Below are 22,523 nucleotides of genomic sequence, written 5' to 3'. Positions count from 1 at the left end.
CTACATCAAATATCAGACAAGCATTTTGTGTGTGTGTGTGTGTGTGTGTGTGTGTGTGTGTGTGTGTGTGTGTGTGTGTGTGTGCCTGCCCGCCCGTGGTGCTCAGTCCGCTATTAGATAAGTGGCACAGAGTTCAAACTCCATCCTCAGAGGAGTTATTCCAGCCACACAAGGCTTTTTGTTCAGCCGGAATAACAGTGCACTCGACACAACGCGCCTCTGTGCAAAAACGATTAGCATGCAGATTCACACCATTCCTCTGAACATAGCACGGCCTTTTGTCCTCCTCAACACCGAGAGAAATCCTCGTTCCTGCACACAATCCCGTGCACGTTCCATATTGCTAATTGCAGCCCTGATGAGCACCGTAGTGTTTTTCTTCTCCTTCTTGTTTTGTTCAGTTCCGTTCAGTCATACAATCAGTTCAGGTCATTCATGTCCAAATCACCGTACTAATTCCTGAAACTTTCTCAACTTTTTCGGATCAAAGTCCAAAACTTTTCCCAATAAACTCACAGACGAAACAAATTGATATCATAAGGACGATCAGCAGCTTGAACGATGTACCTGAAGATGCGTTTAATCCAACATTGTCATGCCGGTCTTCATTTTTAAAGCTGTTTATCACATTTCGGATCTGAATCCGGTAGTCAAGTTTAATCAGGATGAGGAGTGTAACAGCAGCACTGTATTTACTGCCTTTATATTTCTCTTTTCTTCCTCCTTCTTTCTTCTTCCTTCTCTAGCACCTTTTCTTTCTGGATTTCTTCCTTCCTTCTTTCCTTTTTTCTACACTATCATTTTTATTTTCTTTTTCCCCCTTGCCCTTCCTCCTTTGTTTTTCCTTCATTCCAGTTTTGCATTCAATTTTTTTTCTTCCTTCCTTTGTTTGCTCCTTCGTTTTCCCTCTTTCCTCTCTAATTCTTCCTTTTTTTCTCTAGATTCCCTTTCTTCTTAGCTTCCAATCGAGCATTCTTTCTTCCATCCACATTTCTTCTCTTCCCTCATTCCAATTTATCATTCATTATTCCTTCCTACCATTGTTTGTTCCTTTAGTCTTCCTCTCTTCCTCCTTTCATTTTTTCCAACTGTCTTCTTCAGCTTCCTTCCTTTATGTCTCCTTGCTTCTCTTCCTTTCTTCTTTCCTTTCCTCCTCCCTTCATCCATCTCATCACACTTCCTTTCTTTATTCTTCTATATTCCTTTATATCTTTATATTACATGCCTGCCCCCTTCCCATCATTTTTCTCAAACTTCCCTTCTTTATATTCCCCAACCTTTGTTTTTTCAGTGCAATGAAACATTTCCTTCGAGTCAGCATGTCTTCATTCTGACTGCAGTAGTGTGGTTCTGTGGTAGTGTGTTTTCATAATCATTTTATAATCATTGTTATAAACCCGGTCTGTATTGTAGTCCCAGTGGTGAGTCACTTTTAAATAAGCAGTATGAGGAATGAATGTTAATGTAATACAGGCAAGCAAATGTCCACTCTCACTGTTTGGGGTCCCACTGTAGAGATCCAGCTCGTACTTTTTATAACCTTGTCACTCGAGGAATATTCTGCGATTGAAAACAATCCAGTTAGCAACAGTGTTGTGTCACTCTGCTGTCAGTTTATTTGTCTTGTAACTCATGGATGATCTGAATTATATTGTGTTTTAAGGCTCTGGGTTACCGATCAGAAGCTCAAGCTTTGATCTCCAAGCTGCCAATCTTGGGCCCTTGAGCAAGGCACCTAACCTTTTGTGCTCCAGGGCCACTGTAGCATGGCTGAACCTTTTTCTTTTCTTTTTTTTGTGAGGTCACTGTTCAGCTCTCTCTAACCCATCCCTGGAAATGAGAATGCCAGTGTTTAGCATTTGCAGTTGTATTTTTAATTAATTTTTTGCAATTTTTGGAATATTTGAATTTATTTCTACATTATAATATTTTAAGCAGAAAGTGATTAGTATTCTTCCTCCTGCACCTATTATAATGTTGCTGTACACCAATCAGGCATAACATTGACATTATAACATTATTAGCGGTGTAGTGAATAACTGATTATCTCTTCATCATGGCACCTGTTAGTGGGTGGGATTTATTAAATGACAAGTGAACATTTTGTCCTCAAAGTTGACGTGTTAGAAGCAGGAAAAATGGGCAAACATAAGGATTTGTTTGAGAAGGGCCAAATTGTGATGGCTAAACATCTGAATCAGAGCATCTCTAAAACTGCAGCTCCTGTGGTCAGTATCTATCAATAGTGCTCTAAGGAAGGAACAGCGGTAAACCGGCGACAGGGTCGTGGGCGGCCGAGGCTCATTGATGCACGTGGGTGCCCGTGTGGTCCGATCCAACAGAGGTGGTCATAATGTTACGCCTGATCGGTGGCCATAAAATTATGCCTGGTCGGAGTATCTATTAGCAGCCTCTCTGGAATTGTCTTGTTGTCAATTCTGGAGGAACTTCATGTTCTTGCTATTGTTAGCATGCCACCAACTTTTCTCCATTTGCTCATATTCTTGGTGTAATATGGTACGTCTAATGCATTGAATAAAATGCGAGATTCTGGCTGTGTAAGCTCTTTATAGTTTTACATTTATGGCATTTGACAGAAGGTCTTTTCCAAAGCGACTTACATTTGTCTCATTCATACAACTGAGCAGCGGTGGGGCTTGAAGGCCCAGGAGTGGCAGCTTTGTGTGGTTGGGATTTAAACTCACGACCTTCAAATCCAAAGTCCAATGCCTTAACCACTTAGCTATCTCCATCTGATCATTACTGGGATCTCTATGTGTAAAGTGTATAGGGATAGCTTGAGTGTGAGCATGAACATGAGTGTAGTTTTGGTTGATGAATTCCAAGACTGGTCACTTTACAAAGCCCCGATTACACAAGTGCAAAACCTGTTATTTTAAACAAAGATGTATAGACCGTTATATATATATATATATATATATATATATATATATATATATATATATATATATATATATATATATATATGCTGGGGTGTAAATTTAATAAAATGGTGCTGATTTGAAATGTCCTTGAAAGTCGTCACATCTGGCATTCATTAAAGTGTGGAAACCTTTGTTATCAAACTTTTACTGCCAAAGTAGCAGATTTGATCCCATTTTACCCAAATTTTCCATGAAACAAAGTAATTTGTTTCTAAAAAAAAAAAAAAAGTCACTATTATTTCAGTCCTCTATCACCCTATGCTCCTTCCACTCCAGTTTCATTCTTGTTTTTGATTATTCTGGAAAACGCTCTCAGACTCCATAGGTGATTTTGCATTACCAAAGACTCATGACCGGTCAGTGAGAGGGTGAAGCTTTAGACAGGACTGTTATGTGTCACATTTAAAGGGGCAGCGTGGTATTACAATCACACCAGCACAGCACACATTATCATCGGTGTCACTACTTCTGAACTCATTTCTGATCCTGTGGTGGTCTTGTGGTGGTCTTATGGTGGTTCCTGTCAAGTCATGTGCAGAACAGTCAATAGATATAGTAGATCGTAGGTGGACTTGATAGACTCCCATATATGAATTACGGAGATATTGATCCTTAAGCACTGCATAATGTCCAAATCTCACACTGAGAAAAATAAAGCGTAATTGGAGTCATTATTAAAAGTATTATAAGTATCTATCCTTGATCCAATGAGATTACATTTTGTGCTTGATATTTATAACTTTAGAGGCACAAAACATTCAAATATAAAAGAAAATCTGTTGACACCGATCCTCAGTGCTGCACTCACACTGCAACACATTTTTCCTTTTACATGTTGCTGAGTAAATGTGAGATTCTGTACAAAACAAAGGAAGTCATTGAGCGGTGTGAGATGGCTCCGGTCCGCACCGAGTGTGTATACGTGTGTGTGTGTGTGTGGGCTCTAACAAGTTTTTGTCATCTCTGTGCAGGCATGAACGACTCGGACGTCAACCAGAACAAAAACCGCTCAAACAAAAGCGAGACGACGTCAAGCCCCGCCCCCGCCATCCACCCCAGCGCCGGACAGACCAACCAGGCCATGGGATATTGGCCACGCCCACACCTGGTCCGCCTCTTTTCCCGTGATGCCCCGGGCCGAGAGGACAACACCTTCAAAGAGCGTCCGTCAGAGTCAGACGAACTTCACACCATCGAGGAGGCTGAAGGAGCCACGTCTGAAAACTCAGAGTGAAAGCCCAAATAAACTCGACTCGTTCACTCGCTACTTTCGCTCTTCGCACCAAACATGGCATCTTCAGGCTCAGCGGGACAGTCCAGACTCGGGCGTGGAAAGAAAAGCCCCGGGGTGATGGATCAGATTGGAAAAATCTTTGGAGGAGATAAGAAGCGGAAGAGCAAGGTGAGGAGACGTGGGCTTTGGTTCCGAAAAATGCATTTAAAAAACTATTAACACTCCACATAACAACTTTTTTTTTATTTTTTTGGTTGGTTGGTTGGTTGGTTTGTTGGTTTTCTTTACGAAGATGGAATTCCTCCGCTGTGTCCTGCTGAAATTATTTCTTTTTTTTTTCTTTTAATGTCTGCTGTTGCTAAAATAGATTTTTTGTTGTATATCTGAAAGGTCGGTGTTCTACGTGCACATTGGGTGTGGTTTAAGGGACTAAAAGCTACAATAGCTCCATATCTGTCATATCTGATGTTGTTTTCTTTTTTCTTTTTTTTTTATCAATGCTTAGGGTAAAGGGTAGACTTAATATTTTATCTTCTTTTTTTGAAAAAACCTTTAAAACAGCCCTTTTTTATTCAGCCAGTTCTCTTTTAGCTCCTCAGTGACAATAAGCTGATCACATTACCAGTGTAGATCATCAGTCAACTTTTTACCTCTCCATCAGCACTTTATCCCTCCATCTTTATCTTTTATCTCTTTGTCCTTAATTGTTTTACCACTTTATCCTTGTCTTCTTACTCCTTTATTTTTTTACTTCCTCAACATTTTATTTGACCCTATTTTATATTATTTATTCTCAATATTTTTTCATTCCATCTTCAGTTTATCTCTCCATTCCCAATTATTTCATCTCTTCATCTCTACATTTGATCTCTCCATCCTCTACATTTTCTCTCCATCTTCAATTTGTTATCTCTCTCTCCTCTACTTTTTAATCTCTCTATCCTCTATGTTTTTCTCTCCTCAACTTTTAATCATTTTATCCTTGTTTTTTTCTGTGTACTTAATTTATAAAATCTCTGCATCGTCAACTTTTTTCTCTTCATGTTCAGGTTTTTATCTCTCTATCCAGATTTTTTTAGAATCCTTACATTTTTAAATTATCTCTTCATGTACTTTTACCTTTTCATATTCAACTTATTTCTCCAACCTCTATTTTATATCTCTATCCCAAATAGTTTTTCTGTCTATTCTCAAATTATCCCTCCGTTCTCAGATTTACATTTTTTTCAATTTTTTGCTTTATGGTTAAACTTGTACATGGTGTACATACTGGGTGTGGTTTAGAGATCTAAAGCTGCAGTCACTGTTGTGCAAAACAGAACAGGCTAAATTAAAAAAAATTTAAGGATATCGTGTCATAGCTTTGAAAAAATGTTCTGGACAAATAACAAAAATTATTCGTTTTTTTAATGTAATTCATAATCAAAAAATGATCCTTGAGTATCGTTTACATTTTTTTGTATTTTTTTTTTATTTAATTTTTTTGCCTGCTGGAGTTTGCGCTTTATATTATTATTGCGATCATTTTTTCAAATGCTCGACCTTGTGTCCTGTCAAGTGATGATAATATAATGCGATATTATAAGTGCGTTGTATTCGAGGGTCGCTCAGGTCCTTCACGGCTGCCAGAACTGTTGCTACGTTTGAGAAGCATGTTTACGAGTGTGAGCCGTTAGCTGTCTGTCTCATGGCGAACGTTTTCTTAATTTTCCGATGAGCCCCGTCGTCGTACAAATTGCCAGAAGTCGTTTCTACGGTTGTATGAAGCTCAGTCAAGGTAGAGTAAGTATTCAGGAGCTATACAGCTTGCCTCGCTCGTTGTTTAAAATGAGAGCAGTTACTAAATACACAACATATAAGATTTAAAACTATAAACCTCACGTCCAGGGTTACATGGTACAATTTTCAGCAAATTCTTCAGGTGTTCAGTTTGAGGTTTGACGATTTAGTGCCATTGTTTAGAAGTGTTTTTTATTAAAAGCTCTAAAAAAAAAAAAAAGCTGCAAAGACAACAATAGGTTTATGCAAAAATCCCACAGACCATTTCTTTTTCTTTAGAATAGCAAACATTCTATAGTGTTGAGTTATAGTTTCCTTACAAATGCTAATCCTTCCAAAAGCTAGCTTACTCTCAACCCCAGTCCACAAGCAAATGATTTTCTATCTCACCATTTTTGACAAATACATATATTTTTCATCACTAGGAAAATACCCTAATATCCCAGAATCTAAACTTTTATCGCTGCAACGTTCATGTTTTTTATGCTGCGCGGTGACGCTAAGGTAGTAATGTCACGATAAATTCCTAGTACCGCTAACCTCGACGGTGAATTTTAATCTAGAGGATACGACCGTTTCTAGTTTTAGGGCGTTGTTTATTAAATATGCAATTCCTTGTGAGTATTGTGTATATCAGCCACTACCATGAGCTGTTTTATTCCATCAGTTATTAAGTATTTAGGTATTAGGTATTTATTCAGATGGCGGGAAGTGCCAATTTTTGATAATATACAATAATATGCTTAAAATATTACACGGCCAAAATTCAAAACATGCCGGAAGTTTATTCATAAGAAAGCATCGCGTGAAAGAACACAAACTTTTAACTATTATTGTTTTAGAAAAATCTTTCTGAACACATGGCACCTACATGCAAAAGAAACGGATAGCTGAAGAAACTTCCAGAGCCGCTACTGTATTGAAGAGGATATAATTTAGTATCAAATAAACACCAGCTATTACCTGTCATTTTTATCTACTGTTTTGTTGGATTACAGATTTCTACATACAAATCTATATACAGTTATACGGTGTACAACTTCTATTCCAATACTACAATGAAAATATGTAGAGTGTATATTTTTATGACTTAAACCAAGCAAAAGAGTCTTACTTTTACATTTATCCAAAAAAAATCACGTATATTTTGGAATAATTACGATAAAGATTACAGATAAAGATTGTGAGTAACAGGTACGGGCTGATTATTGGTGTTGCAATGTATAGAAATATATACATATACGATATTATCACCAGTGTTCTATTTTGGTGTGGGTGTAGGGGAGTATGCTGCCTGGGTAGGCATTATTTTCACCCTCCCTAGATCAAGAGCTTTTCAGAGCTTGAAATGGTATAAGTGTTAATAAAACCAAGTCGACGAGGCAAAAAAAAAAAACACCCAACCTAACTAAGAGAAAATGAAATTATTTGATAACGAACACAAGATTTCTGTCATATTCTTAAGAATGAAATCTGACCAACATTGAATTTAAAACATTGAAATAAAAAATTAATTTTCATTAAATCATACCTGTATATGCAATTTTTTTTGTGTGTGTTCAGAAATTCAGATTGAGTTTTTTAGATTTATTCAGTATTACTTTTGCTTTTTTCACATTTTTTTCTTTTTATTTTCTTGATTTGTTTCTGTTGTAAAATTCCTTTTTTTTCACCTTTTACATGAGCTTTTACATTCCGAGAACTCTTCTTTGGAAGGTTTTTGTTTCCAAACAGCCTTTTAAAAACTGACATTAATGAGTGTTATTAGTGAGTGTGTGATGGTGAGTGTGTTGGACAACCTGGATTCATGTCTTCATTTTTAAATGTAATAAAATACAATGATTTATATCAGATGTAGTCACTCAGCCGAGAAGTGTCTTGTGCCAGACGATTGGTTGTTTGGTTTTAGACTGAAGCCCAGAGGCTAATGGAGCTAACACTAGCATCTGAAGCTTGTTTTGTCACCCACCAAACACGTCTTAGCCGTATTGTTTTGATTTCACGTTTCCTTTTTACTCTTCACATTGTTGCCAAACTCTGTCTGTAAATCAGGATATTTACCCAAAACCAAAACCCAAAGACACTCAGGAAATATGAACCTGAGACATGAACAGCATTGTGATCTAAACACACAACGATGAGTCTCTCAAGATGTCTTTTTTTTTGTGTTGTAAATCACAGTCAGTTCTCTGCAGCACAAACGCCTTAATACCTTCACTTTGATTCATATATTATTATGGGATATTTTTTTCTACAAGTGTCATGTAAGACTTAATATCCAACTGCCTTTGTAATTCATTTCATCTTTATTTTTTTTTTCTTTCTTCTTGTAATTTTATTGTGATCTAATGCCTTTCACACTGGCTCTGTCCAAAACCACATATTACCCCCAAAACCCCCTTCTTAGCAAGCAACTCTTTTCTAATCTTGTCTGAAAGCACAATTCAGTGCAAAACACCCAAAGTACAATTGCCTTAACAGATCGAAAACCATACCCATAATGCATTGCGGTGGTGTTTGAAGATGCCATGCAACCTTTTTTGACGAGATTCTGATCTTAAGCGCCATACCATGTCATTTATATGCCCTGTGTGGTGGAAGAGAATGTGGTTTGGGACATGTCCAGAGTGGACTAATGATGATGGTGACGATGTTTGGAAGTATGAGGCTTTATTACTATGTGCTCCAGCATACGTTACATAAATATTTATTACATGGAGTTAGCGTGTGTTAATGGCACAATTTCTTTCTTTTTTTTCCTTTTTTTTTTTTTTTTTTAAGTATTAACCTCATTCTTATAATGATTTCTGTCTTTAATTGCCATTGTGTTCTGAGCTTTACGGTTATTTTTGCTTGATTAAACCAATATAACAAAACCAGCTGTAGATTGTGTGTGCATTTTTGTCTATATGTGTGTGTGTGTGTGTATGTGTGTGTGTGTGTGTGTGTGTGTGTGTGTGTGTGTGTGTGTGTGTGTGTGTGTGTTTTATTGTTTTCTCTAACACTAGTATTTTCCTTAGCAAGTTTTGCTTTTCTTGTAATCACTGAGAAAGCAGGAAACAGGTACAGCGATGAACAGGTAAAGTGGATTACACTGGGATATAACTACAGCCCATTGGCCTACTTTGTTTGCTTGTGCTCTCACTGAGGACATCTTAGAATGCAATCAATGCTAGTTATACATAGCAAAGAACTCTATTACAATGCTACCACCTAAGCAGCTGTGCTATGTAGCTAGTGCTCACAGGAAATGTATATTATAATGTGGAGATTTTCTTCAGGGAGATTTAATACTGTTGTTTTGCAAGTGTTTTTTTATCTTTTTGTTTTCCACTCTTAGCTGTCTAGTTTTGTTTTGGAGACATTTTCCAGTCCTAGCTAACTAACTTTGTTTTGGGGAAATTTTCCACTCTTATGTCGAAAAGATGTTTTAATTTTTGGGACATTTAGCTCTTAGCTAGTTAGTGTTGTTTTGACACAGTTTTCAAAATTAGCTAGCTAGTTTTGTTGTGGGGACATTTTCGATTCATAACTAGCTAGCTTTTTTTGCTGATTTTTGTTTTGTTTTAGCTAGCTAAAGTTTTTGTTTTTGGGACATTTCCACTCTTGATTAGCTCGGTTCGAATTTGGGGACATTTTCCAGCTAGCAAGTGTTGTTTTAAAACAGTTTCCGTAATTAATTGGCTAGCTAAATAAATAACTTAAATAATTAGACAGCTTTCCTTTAGGAACAAAATTTGTTTTAATCAGGATATATTCAAGGCATAAAAGCAGCTCCCAACCTGTGAAAAACCAAACATAACTGATTGAGCAATGCAGTGCCTGTGGAGACGAAGGTCTAGACAACTGAGTTGTCTGCACAGTTTGTACATCAGTTTGATTTCTTTTCATTTAAAGGTTAACAACCTATAAACGTGTGCTACTTTGCTTAGATTTTTTTGGTATATTTTGCTTCATACATCGAACATTACAGCAAAATGCTCTCTTTATAATCTAACATTGCACATAACATACATAGACAATTGATTATAATCAGATGATGATGATGTAATCAATTCCTTGATGGGCATCACTGCTCTCACAGTTCCAGGATTTAATCCTGAGTTTCAGACATTCTACTCTCCTTGTGTCTGTTTTGGATTCTTCCCAGTTTCTCTCTCCAGTGTCTTCACTCCTACCAAAACCATACGTAACCATGTGTAAATGTGTGTGCATGGTGCACTGAAAGAGGTATATTCTTGCACCATGGCCAGTGCTTCCAGGATGGACTTGAGCTCCTCCTGTACTAAAGCTAAGAATTGATTTATTTTTCGCTAAATAAGGTTGAATCACAAATAATTTTTTGTTACAAAAATAATCATGGGTTAAAAAAAAAAGATTAAATATTAGATTTTTTTTATATATAATAAATAAAAAAATGAAAGCTGAAGTTCATGTAAATGTAAAATTATCCACCTGACAGTAAAAGGAAAATGTATGAAACTGCAAATCTATTAAAATATGACAACTGTAAACAACTTACAAAATTGTGATTTTAAATGCAAAATATATGTTTGTTATGAGGCATAAATCACAGACAATGATGCACGTACAACAAGAACAGAGATCTAATTGTCTTAACATAATATAACTAGCGTAATTTTATTGGTTTCCATTAGTATTCCAATGGTCATGTTATACACATTTTGTATCAGGGGTCCCTGCCCCATGTCTCTATCACCTAAGACCTGACGTTGAAGACCCCTGTTATAAACACTATGGCATTGCATGTACAAGTGTTGGGGTACTTTGTTTGAAAGCTTGATCAGGGGACTCTGTTTCTATTTGAACCTCCTACCAGCAGGTCAGAGTGAATTTTCTAAGCATCTCTACAAGGTTTTCTTCCAGTTTGGTTTGGTGTCATGTCATGGGTGCATTCCTGGCCCTCGCTCTCTTCCCATAATAAATAAAACTAAAAACGTGAACTTCAGACACCAGACATCTCCTGACTGACTAAGAACATTTAGCCTAAGAGGACATAGTGTTAATTTTTGCCCAGCTTGTTCCTCTAATACGAGTATTCACTGGGCAGATTTGTTAGAGGCTGGTGTCTGCATCAGTGTGTGTGTGTGTGTGTGTAGACTCAGGACTTGGATCAGCAGGAGTCATCGATCTTTTTGACTCTACAGCTGACCCAAGGTTTAAATCAAATTCTCTGAAGATTAAAGTTCTATCCAAGGGACCGAAAGTTTTGACCGTGCTGCCAACCCCAGTTTCAGTTATCAAACCCTCATACAGTTTGTCAAATTGTATTTCTTAAAAGAGATTTCATCAATGTTAAATCCTTTACTCCTCTACAGCATGATTTGATTGGCTGGGAGCAGAAAGGACAATTACACAGAGCAGTGTAGTAACATCAGGAGTTAGTCGCTAAGTGACTACAATATATACCTTGCTGTATTTTGGCCAAGAAAGAGCAAGCAGCCTTTGACTTTTTTTTGTAGTAAGCTAACACAGAAACTAGCTAGCTTTGGATTTAAATTAATAATAAAAGTATTGTGAAAGGATTTCAGCTGTGATTTTTAACTTTGCTTTTTCATAGGAGCAGACAGGATTTAAAAATTTGAACTTTGCTGTGTTGGAACATAACAGCCAGGTCTGAGATGCCCTCGCTGTTTCATCACGCTCCCAAAATACACCTCTGATTGGCCTCTAATGTCTGTTATTTTGCAAGAGGTGGATGGGTGTGAGTTCTAGAGTGAGGCAATTAGAGCGAATCAGTGTGAAACTGCCGATGCTTTAATGCGCTCTTCAATGCTAATAAGAGCCTGACCAGCGAAATAACAGTGTGAGAGAAAAGGACACGAATGCCTGATTGTTAAAGGCAGCATCACATAGCCCACACGATTATTACATTAAAGGCACTTGTCTTCACAAACACATACACGCACATTTGTGACTGGACACATTTGCGTTTACATGCATATGTCGTTAATTTGGATTTAGGTTTTATGGTCATTTCATACTTTTCCTGTTTCATTTCACTGCTTTGTCCATTCACCATACACTTCCTGTATATTTTCAGGGCCTATTTTGTTTACTACACACTCTTTCTGACTTGTTGCAAAGCTTTTTATAGTCACCTAACTCATTTTAAGGTTTGTTCTGGTCACCACACACACACCTGAGTTGTTTTATGGCTTTTTCTGGTCCCCTCACACACCTCCTGACTCATTTTATGGTGTTTTTTGGGTCACCTCACACACACCTGACTCGTTTTATGGCTTTTTATGGTCACCTCACACACACCTGACTCGTTTAAAATGTTTTATAATCACCACACACACCTGCTGACTTGTTTTAAGCGCTCTTTCTGTTCACTACACACTTCCTGACTCATTTTAAGGCTTTTCCTGTTCACTACACACTACCTGACTTATTTAAAATGCTTTTCTGTTCACTACACACACTTCCTGACTTGTTTCATGGCTCTTTTTCTGTTTATTACAAACTCCCTCCTTTCTTGTCTTTACATAATTCCTGTTTTTTTATTTTTATTTTTATTATTATTTTATTTTTTTACACACATGTCCTGTCTTGTCTCGAGTTTCCATTCAGCACATTCACTTCCTGCCATTTTTAAGGGAGCTTTCCATACTTTCTTTCAATTCTTTTTATTCTATTTCTTTATTTCATGTTTTCAATTAATACACAATTTCTATCTTATTTTAAGTTTCTTAATTTCGGACACTTTTGTCTCACTGACTTCCTCCATTGTTCTAGAACATTTACACACGTTTTTTGTTTCATTTCAAGGCTATTTCTAGTCAACACACACTCTTCCTATTTTGTTTCAGAAGTCTTTTTGGTCTCACCCACCTCCCTCGACCCCCCACCCCCTCACTGCTTTTGCTGTTTGTTGCTGGGTTTTTTTGTTTGCTGTTATGGACATCATACATACTTACTTTGTGTTTTATTTTATGGCTCTTTTCTGGAACTCTGTCTAGTTATCACATATTTATTGTCTCATTTTGGGACTTTTGTTTACCTCTGTTCTCTACACACTCTCTATCTAATTGTTGGACTTTTTGGGGGCACTACACACTCCCTGTCATGTTTTTGGACTCTTCTGGGTCACAACACACTTCCTCTTTAATTTGTTGTCTCTTTCTAGTCTTTACAAACTTTCTCTTTCATTCTTTGGCTCTTTCTAGTCTAGACTCTTTCGGGTCACTACTCACTCCCTGTCTCATTTTAGGACTCTTTCTGGTTACTACGCCAACCCTGTCTCATTTTAGGACTCTTTTGGGTCACTACACACTCTTTCATGTTTGGACTCTTTCTGCTCTCTGCACACTCCCTGTCTCATTTTTTGACTCTTTCTGGTCACTACACATTCCCTGATTTATTTTAGGACTCTTTTGGGTCACTACACACTCCTTCATTTTTGGACTCTTTCTGCTCACTACACACTCCCTATCTAATTTTTGGGCTCTTTTGGGTCACTACACAATCTCCTGTCTCGTTTCAGGGCTCTTTCCGTGGCGCTCTCTCTGTTTCTCCTCAGAGGTCAAGTCACTCGTCTTCTCGCCGCCGCACTGGTGGCGACAATGCTGTCGTTCACTTCTTCAGATCTATCGTAAGTGTCTCTGTCTTTTTCCCTGTGTGTCCCTGTATATTAACAACCAGCTACACAAACCTAATTACTGCATGCACACCTGTCTCTCATTCTGAACATGATACCGTTATAATAATATTAATTTAAAGTAAATTAACATATTCTCAAGCTCTCTTTTTTTTCATCCATCTCTGTATCTTTCTGTTGATATATGTCTGCTCTTGGTGTTTGCTTTATCTTTCTAATGTATCTGTGTGTTTCTGTCTTTCTTTCTTTTGATATATACATGCATGGACTGCATTAAGAAAGTATTCCATTTACTTTTATTTCCTTATCAGTATAAACGTTTTGAAAATGTATTCAAACTTGAAATATCTCATACATGTTTCTAAATCTAAATATGGACCCAAGGCTAATTAAGCATTTTGAAACAAAAGGCATTTGCATTAATGGAAATTGGTATATGATGTTACCAGAGAATCATACAATTATCTCACTTATACAACTGAGCAGGTGAGGGCTTAAGGGCCTTGCTCAATGGCCCAGCAGTGGCAGCTTGGTAATGCTGGGATTTTAACTCACAACCTTTCAATCAGAAGTATAACATTTTAATCACTGAGCTACAACTTCCCAAAGCATGAGTTCCACAAAAAAACCCTGATTTCTTAAATGTTGACTCCCAGATATTGGAAAGGGGAACCAGAAATTGATCCAAAATAGTAGGTATCTTCCTACATCAAAAGTTTACCCCCACTGATACCATACTCCAAATTCTGGAAAAAGACAAACATCTCTGCAGCACTCAACCAATCATGTTTCTAGGACAAAGTGGCCAGACAGAAACCGATTTCTCAACAAAAAAAAAATCCAACAAATTGTTGTCTTGAAAAGTCTACATGGGCACTTCAGAAACATACATCTATGGTGCGATGAAACCAATTATCACCTGTCCAATCCCATCCCCGTGGTGTAGGACACATCATGCTGTGAGGATGTTTGTAAGCAGGTGGATCTCTAACCAAGGACTGCCATGATTGCGGAAAAACAAGCAGCTCCAAGCAGAGAGGTATCATTTTAGCATTGCTCGAGATTTAAACTCGCCTCCTTCTGATCCAGCCTGTTGAGTCTCTACTAGGTTGTACAATTTTGACTAAAGTAGGAGTGATTTGAGGACAAATCTTTGGGTGTCCTAAAGTGGCCCAGGCAATACCTACTCTGCTAAATCCATCCAATCTGGCATCGCTTGAGAGGTTCTCCAGAGAAATAACCAAAGATCACTGAAAGGCTTCTACCGTGAAACAAACGATCTGAATTCTTCCTAAATGTACTGTCTTTGTCTCATATACATGTCTGTCTCTTTCCTATTAGCTAAATATATACATATATATTTATATTTTTAATTATTGTAATCCTCAGGTGTCTCCTGCTCCTAAAAAATCTAGGGTAAGTGCACTTTGAGCTTTCTCACTGCCACTTCTTTAAGATCTACGTAATGAGATTGTAGCTTTAACTTTATCTCTAATATCTTTACGTCACTGTTTACATCCAACTTTAATAACAAATGCTGCTTCTAGATCGTGTATTCAAATATATTATTTTACTGTTCTATACAGTCGAGTTCTATACTCTTCGCTTGGGAGTACGCGGTCAAGATGAGCATCCTCCCGAGCACTGTTTTTATTTCATCAGTTGTCCAAAATGAAATGTAATCTTGTGGGGCTAGGAATGACAAGAGTTGAACCTCTAGGAGCCTATAGACTTCAGGATGGCAGCAATAGGACCTTCAAACATAAGGAAACAATAGGACCTTCCAGACCTAAGGTTAGCATCCATTGGAGTCTGTAGACCTCAGGATGGGAGCAATAGGACCTTCCAGACATAAGGGGAGCATCTATATGAGCCTGTAGGCCTTAGGATTTCAGCAGTAGGAGCTTCTGGAGCTGAAGTAGCATCAGTTGGACTTTAAAAACCCCAGGATAGCTCAAAGCGATTTCAGACTTCAAAGTACCATCAGAATGAGCCTGTAGACCACAGGATGGCTCAGAACTTGTTAACCTTAGGATTGTAGACCCAGATGGTAGGAACATGAAAATGATGCAGAAGGTGAGTTTGTAGCCCTCTGAATAGCAGCAATAGGAGACTTTGAACTGCAGAATGGCAACAGTAGGAGCAATTAGGCCCCAGAATGGCAACAGAGGGCCTCATTTTGGGGGACTGATAAAATAAAAACAGATGCTGGAAGTGCCCTCAGGGTGCACTCAAGTAGTTTCTTTGTACCCCGACTGTACCTTTTCTCTTTTGTCTTTTTGTCTGTCTCTCTATCTATCTCTCTGCACAGTGGCATTCTCTCAAAACTAAACTAGGCATGGTAGGTGCTGTTTAGAAATACATACACACACACACTCACCCTGTGTCTGGAATGGTGCCAAAACACCCCATTTCCTGCAAAATCCACAATACATTATGTGGTGCCAGGGTGCAAATCGGTCGTGCTGTTGTTCATTCATGCCGAGCTTGTAAACCATTATTCAAACACCTATGCTTGAAATTTTTAACTGTCCGGAGGCTGTTCTGGCCCAGGGTTTTTATGTAAGGTGCTACAAAATAAGTTCTTCCCTCAGACCATTTAACCTATCCCTCTTCTTCTTTTTCTTCTTTCTCATTGTGTTCTTCGTCAGAAAAACTTAAGTATCACAGAAAGGACAGAAACGCTAGAATGGACAGAAAAGTACAAATACCTCAAAACTAGTCCAAGTAGTCTCAGGGTAGGTACGTTTTGATGGTCAATCATTTGACCTGTTGGCCAAAGTAAAAAATATACATTTAGGCATTAATCAGAAATTGCATTGGCCAATCAAAAATGAGAGATAGTTGTCCATTGGCTTGTCCAGTATCTCCAGCCAACGGAGGACATGCTTTTTTCTTGTAGATGTTTGCTAATTGGGTACAATGTTATGCCCAGCACGTGCTATCTGATTTTTTATAGTCCTTTGCGATTGCTGCTTGTCAGACTGTACAAACATGATCCCCATGTCACACTTTAGTCACACATAATGTCAGACTGTACAATAAAAAAGCATTCTCTCGATAACGGTAGCTGGCAGCAAGCAAAAACAATCTGTAGCGTTAATTTTGTTTGTGACATGCTTTGATGAAAAAATGTCATACAAACACAAATTTTTCATCCATAACTCCATAAGTTTCTCTTTTTGCTGTACTTTTCCATCTGACCCGTTCTGACATTTTTCCTGAGGTGGTTTGAAGTTGTCACACTAATCAGGTTCGGCGCTCTTATTGGTTTTTGATTTGACGGTCATCGTAGGAGGAGTCGTAGCGCAGGAAAGTGAAATCTTCTGAAACTGGCAGAAATTTATCGGCGGAAAAAATAATCACAACGACCTTTATCCGGCTGTTGGTGAACTTGTCAAACACATGAGTTTATACGTTTTTTCACCTTTATTGTGTTGCTGGACACTTCCACATCTGATCGCCAACAGTTGTTGATCATACTGGCAGCTCTTATTAAAAACTACACTTTTTTTGTTGCAAGTCACTATTTGTGAACATAGCATTAATCTCAGGTAGATGAGGCAATTTACATTTTTGGAATTAGGCACCCTTATATAGAGTGGCTTATCTCATTCATACAACTGAGCAGTGATGGGGTTAAGGGCCTTGCTCAGGGGTCCAGGAGTGGCAGCTTGGTGTGGCTGGGATTTAAACCTACGAACTTCAGATTCAAAGTCCAATGCCTTAAGGCCATACAAGGACATTTTTAATTTAGAGGGACTTGATTGACATGAAAGTTACATAATTACACTTTAAAATGTATTTAATAGTGCTTGGGCCCCAGTGCTCACTGATCACTTCAATATTTCTCTTTGCCTTCTGTGGCTACACAGTAAATCAATCTAAACTAACTCTACTTTCTTCTACTCGAGAAATGTAGTTTCATAAACCTATATCTGTGTTCAGGAGGCATGGATGAGGGACACAATGGCACTTTAGTGATATCGGTTTCATTTTCCCCTTCAGTGTGTTGGCAGACTCTGAAGGAAACCCACTTTCTGCCAAATTTTTCAAATGCTTGAAATGTGTGTGCGTGTGTTGAATGATAACGTACGGGTCTTAGATTGGTTTGGCTTCATGTCTTATGCACTTTCACCGCTGCGTGGAAATTAAACTTTCGTTTTTGTTGCGTCAGCGATGCTGCGATATGGGGGGGCTTCATGGTGAAATCGATACCACAGTAACCAATTCAAACTGGAGTTGACCGATTCTACAAATTACGGAAAAATTATGATGTGTATGCCCTAACTGATTTATTTATTATTTCCCATAAATGAATTCATGTTTCTACTTGACAGCAGTGAAAACAACATCAGTAAAGCATACAATATGATTAACTTACAATAAATAAATTAACTTAAATGTTCTTGTAATATCGCAAGTTGAAAATATTTATATTGGCACAATGCTTACATTTCATTCGCACAGTAATGCATTAAGCTTCTAACACATGGTGTGGCTTTCATGAAAAGACTAACCCCTTTTAGTCTAACATTGATCTGGTCCTGGAGTGCGCAGATGGAGTATGGATTTAGAAATGATACCGTATCCTGTTCGGGTTCTGCAGCTCATTGCTTTCCAGATGAGCTGTTCCTGGAGAGTATGGCTTTGCGATATGTATTAATCTGTATTTATATGTATTTAATATATATTTATATAGAATTGCTATATCCTGTTGAAACCATATTGCCAACCCTAACTGCAGAACTCATTTCCCAGGGTGCTGAATGGTGGTGCAGTGTGACTCAGTTAGCCACTTATATTCACTAACACTTCCCCCTCTAAAAATATATAAAAATTTCTAATTTATTTGCTTTTTCTTGTTCAGGGGGATCAGAAGAGCTCAGTGAAGGCGCAAAAAGGGCGTGCAGGAGAAGGACAGGGCACGCTGACCCGCATCTTCAAAATGGTAAACACACTGTCTTTTAGCTTTCACTATATTTAAAAAATAAAGTTTGTGGACAGCTGACCATAATAATGGTACCCTTGATATTACTCAGATGAGGATTGGTTCTACTTTTGAGTCCATTTCCTCTCAAGGTTTCTTCCCCATTCATCTAATTAAGTTTTTCCTTGCCACAGTTGCCTAAGGCTGCTCATCAGGGATAAATACACATCATTCACTTTAATTGTTAAGTTTTGTAAAGCTGCTTTGAGACAATGTCCATTGTGAAAAGCGCTATAGAAATAAACTTGAACTTGAAACTTGAACCATATGATGCAGATGTACTTTTTGAGCATCCCATTTTCCATTTAGTCTCCATTTTCTGTTATAGTAACCTTCACTCTTTTTGGTAAATTAGTCACTAGATTTTGGAGTGTGCTGTGGAGATTTGTTGGTGAGGTGAGGAGGCCTGGGGTGCACTCTAATTTATCCCAAAGTCGGATTATGGAGCTCTATAGCATGCCACTCAAGATCTTTTCTAGAACATCTCTAACCCATGTTAGGCATAACTTCATGGAGACATCCTAAAATCTTTCTCCAATTTTGTGATTGGTGAAAAACCACATATGACTGGAGAATCTATATATATCCTTTCAGGATCTCCCCCTGTGCCTGTGAAAGAAGGAATCTACGTACTTGTGCTGTGCTTCACCCCCTCTGTGTGGTTTAATGGCGTTACTCGCACTTATTTGTCTCCGGAAGCAAGAGTGCTCACTCAACTGTCAATCTGCTGCTGAGCGTGGGACTTCTGTCCCTCTGTCGCTAATCTCACTCCTTTTTTCCTCAGTGCTTCGAAAGTGTACATAGTGCACACTTCGATCAAATGTGGATTAACGTCAGCATTTTGCAGCATTTTCCAAAAGACTTCCTTCATTTAAATAATACACTGGAGTTGTTGTTTTTTTCTCGCCACCATCCTCCAGACCTCCTACACAAGCACTGTGAGCGAACTCAGAAATTGTTAGTTCATTCTGCATAAAAACGATCACAATTATGATTTACATTTCTTTTGGGATGATTGTGGTTCATCATAGCACTAAAATGCTCATGTAAAGTGCAGTTCCTGAAGAAAATAAAGTGCAGGCTGAACTATTATTCCAAAAAAAAAAAAAATTGACAAAAATGTTAATGATCATGACTGAATTTAGGTATAAAAAAAATTACAAAAGGTTTTGTGGCAAAATGGCCTCTGAGTGTACGGCCTAGTTTTAAAGGCACTTTAAAGGCGGGTTATAGTGCTCTGCTGTGTAGGTGTAAGTGAATGCGAGAACCCAGGTATCGTTTCCATTAGCGAGATCTCACACGTCTACTGTTGCAACACGGCAAGCCGACTTTACCAGTGTGTGCATGTGTAGCGGACCTGCATGCAATGCGTTTATTAGTAGAGTGCGGTTCACTCAGTGCAGTGTGCTCAGATGCGGCTCACGCTCTGGTACATCAGATAAAAATGTAGGAAGGCGCCAGAGAGATGGATACATGCAGCAATATTTCAGCAGGGCAAACAGCAAACAATCCCAAATCCTAGCCAAAAGGTGTGAAACTAATCCGAAACCCCCCTGTCCTTCTCCAAAATCTGATTGTAGATATATTCTACAATAGAAATGGTTCTGTTGAGACATCAGAGGCACCTTGTCTGAATGTACACTTTGCCCCTGTTGCATAGTCCTGCCCCAATGTGTTTTAATTACTGTTTGTCGCAATTCTTATTTTTAAAAAATATTGTGATTTTTGAAGATTGCATAATATCTAGAAAGACAAGCAAATCAATAAAAGAAATGGCAATGATTCAATTACATTTTATTCAGTGGACATTGCCTAAAGCTGCTTTACAGAATGTAAGACTTATTAAACAAAAATTTAAATAATAGAACTATTTACTGTGGCAAGAAAAAATTCCTTAGATGGAATGAGAAAGAAACCTTACAAGGAACCCAAGGGGAACCCATCCGCATTTGGGTGACACCAAAAATGTGATCAGAAATCATTAACAGAAAAAGAATGAATGATTGCAAAAAAAGGAATATTGAAGAATGATTCATTCATTGAAAGAATTTACTGACAGACTGATTTATAACATTTAATTTAATTTGTGATCCATTTGTTGTACCCTATACAGAGATCTAATACAGAGAGCCCAAAAAGAAAAGCATATGTTATGAAGTCAAAAGGTCAAAAGTAGCATTCTGAGTTGTACATCAGTCTTTGATGCTACTTTGGTTAGCACTATAGCTAATATATATTGAGAAATCTTAAAAATACTTGTTTATAGGTTCTTATGGTTTTGTTCACATTTGACCTCTTGACTAGTTTATTTGTCAAGTCCATTCATAAATCATACAATATTTATTACAAACATCTTAATATACATTCAGAAAGGGGTCTAATTTATTTTCATTATGCTATCATGTGTTAATATATCATAAGCAAAGTATACAAATATATGGTTTATTTATTGGTTTAAATTTCTGAGAAATGTATACTTTTGCTATTTATTATTTTTAGATTTCGCTAACTTTACAATGCCACAACTGTCTACAAATATGGATCCAAGAGGGCTAAACTAGCCATGCTCTTTAGGTGGGGGGGATATACACTCTGTCTCCTGTCAATTACAGCAACACTAGCCAATTATGGGTGTCTGTGAGGTCATGTATGCGACAGAGGGCAAAAAAACACTTGCTTTTCTAATTAGGACACATTTTTGAGAAAGTTGGAAAATGAAACGCAATTTAGAATCAGTAGTCCTCCATAAAGACACTAAGGTAGAGAGAGAAAAGATTTGTCAGCATTCTAATTCACCTAGAAACTGCTGTGTGGAAAAAAAAAAGCTAATGGACACGTAATTGTTTACCACAAAAACAAAGAAAGCTTGTTCATTTCTTCTCCTCCAACCTTTACACTCCTTTTTAATTGTTTTTTTCTCTCTATTTTTATCTCACACACACAGGGAGGAACCAGAGCAGCATCTCCAGCCAAACGCTGAGTTCCAGCCCTTTTCTCATTCTCCATTAAACGTGATGACCCTGAACGGAGAGAAAGAAAAGAAGAAGGAAGCTTTTTTTCACCACTTACACTTTTTTCCTTGCCGGAAAAGCATTAACCCGAACACACATTGTGCTCTGTCTGTTCATAGATTTATTTATGTCAGTTTTCTCAGTCTGTTGAGTTTAGCGTGGTCAGATCCTGCACTCCCCCTCCCGCATCGTGTCCATCCTTGTCTTTTGAAAACATGAGGCACTGAAGACCTTTTGAGCAAATCGTTCCGATCATGATTAGAAAACTAACACTTTTCGCTTTATATCACTGAGCATAAACCGTGACGTGTTTAAAAAGTCGATCGTTGTTCTATTACAATGTGATGTTACTAGCTAATTGCCAAAAAAAAACTTTGATAAGGAGCTAGCTTGCTAGTTTAGCATATCCACAGAAGCTAGGACTGCATTTATTTGCAGGTTAGATCATTAAGCATACGAGTGTCAAAACAAAATTAGCCTCAAAAGGTTGTAGTGCACATTTATATTACTGAATCTTTGTCTTGTAGCACTGTCTTTGTCTAAGAAGTCAATGTGACTAGCATTTAGCATCTAAACATCTAATTGTTTTCATGTGCCTTCACACGGTCTCGTCTCTTAAACTTATTCTTCCTTGCTGTCTCAGTGGATCTGATCGCAAACTTTAGAGCTAAGTAACACAAAAGTCGTCTCTTGTTGATTTTTAGTCAAAGGGTTTCCAAATTCTTTGTTCATGTTTAGTCACTGCATTTGCTGTTGACTTTTTCTCTCTCGCCTCTTTGGCCTTTGACTACTTCTTTAAGCTTTTTCAAATAAAACCATGCCCCAATAAGACATGGATATAAAAAGCCATAGATTTTATGCATGTATTTGTCAGTTAGAATGCTAATGGAGTGATGGGAATCATTAAAAATGCAAATAAAGGAGACATATATATGTGTCA

At 37.7% G+C, this 22,523-nt stretch overlaps 1 protein-coding gene across 4 annotated transcripts in view; it reads left to right on the top strand.

The window, feature by feature from the left end:
• Positions 1-22,523, top strand: part of mbpb (myelin basic protein b) — a 52,063-nt gene extending 29,540 nt beyond the window's left edge. The window contains exons 1-6 of one of the 4 annotated variants that reach the window (XM_046876194.1): positions 4,118-4,347; positions 13,469-13,576; positions 14,972-14,998; positions 15,894-15,923; positions 18,453-18,533; positions 21,517-22,523. In XM_046876194.1, the coding sequence (XP_046732150.1) occupies positions 4,234-4,347; positions 13,469-13,576; positions 14,972-14,998; positions 15,894-15,923; positions 18,453-18,533; positions 21,517-21,552 (396 nt within the window). In that variant the 5' untranslated portion in view covers positions 4,118-4,233 and the 3' untranslated portion in view covers positions 21,553-22,523. Of the gene's footprint in view, positions 1-3,916; positions 4,348-13,468; positions 13,577-14,971; positions 14,999-15,893; positions 15,924-18,452; positions 18,534-21,516 lie in introns of those variants that run through there. The other 3 variants (XM_046876195.1, XM_046876196.1, XR_006928804.1) reach the window with 3 other exon arrangements.

This window comes from Silurus meridionalis, chromosome 20, assembly GCF_014805685.1.
Source record: "Silurus meridionalis isolate SWU-2019-XX chromosome 20, ASM1480568v1, whole genome shotgun sequence".
In the NCBI taxonomy this organism is placed as follows: domain Eukaryota; kingdom Metazoa; phylum Chordata; class Actinopteri; order Siluriformes; family Siluridae; genus Silurus; species Silurus meridionalis.
The sequence above is the reverse complement of the archived record's forward strand: the minus strand, read 5'-3'. Positions and strand labels throughout refer to the sequence as shown.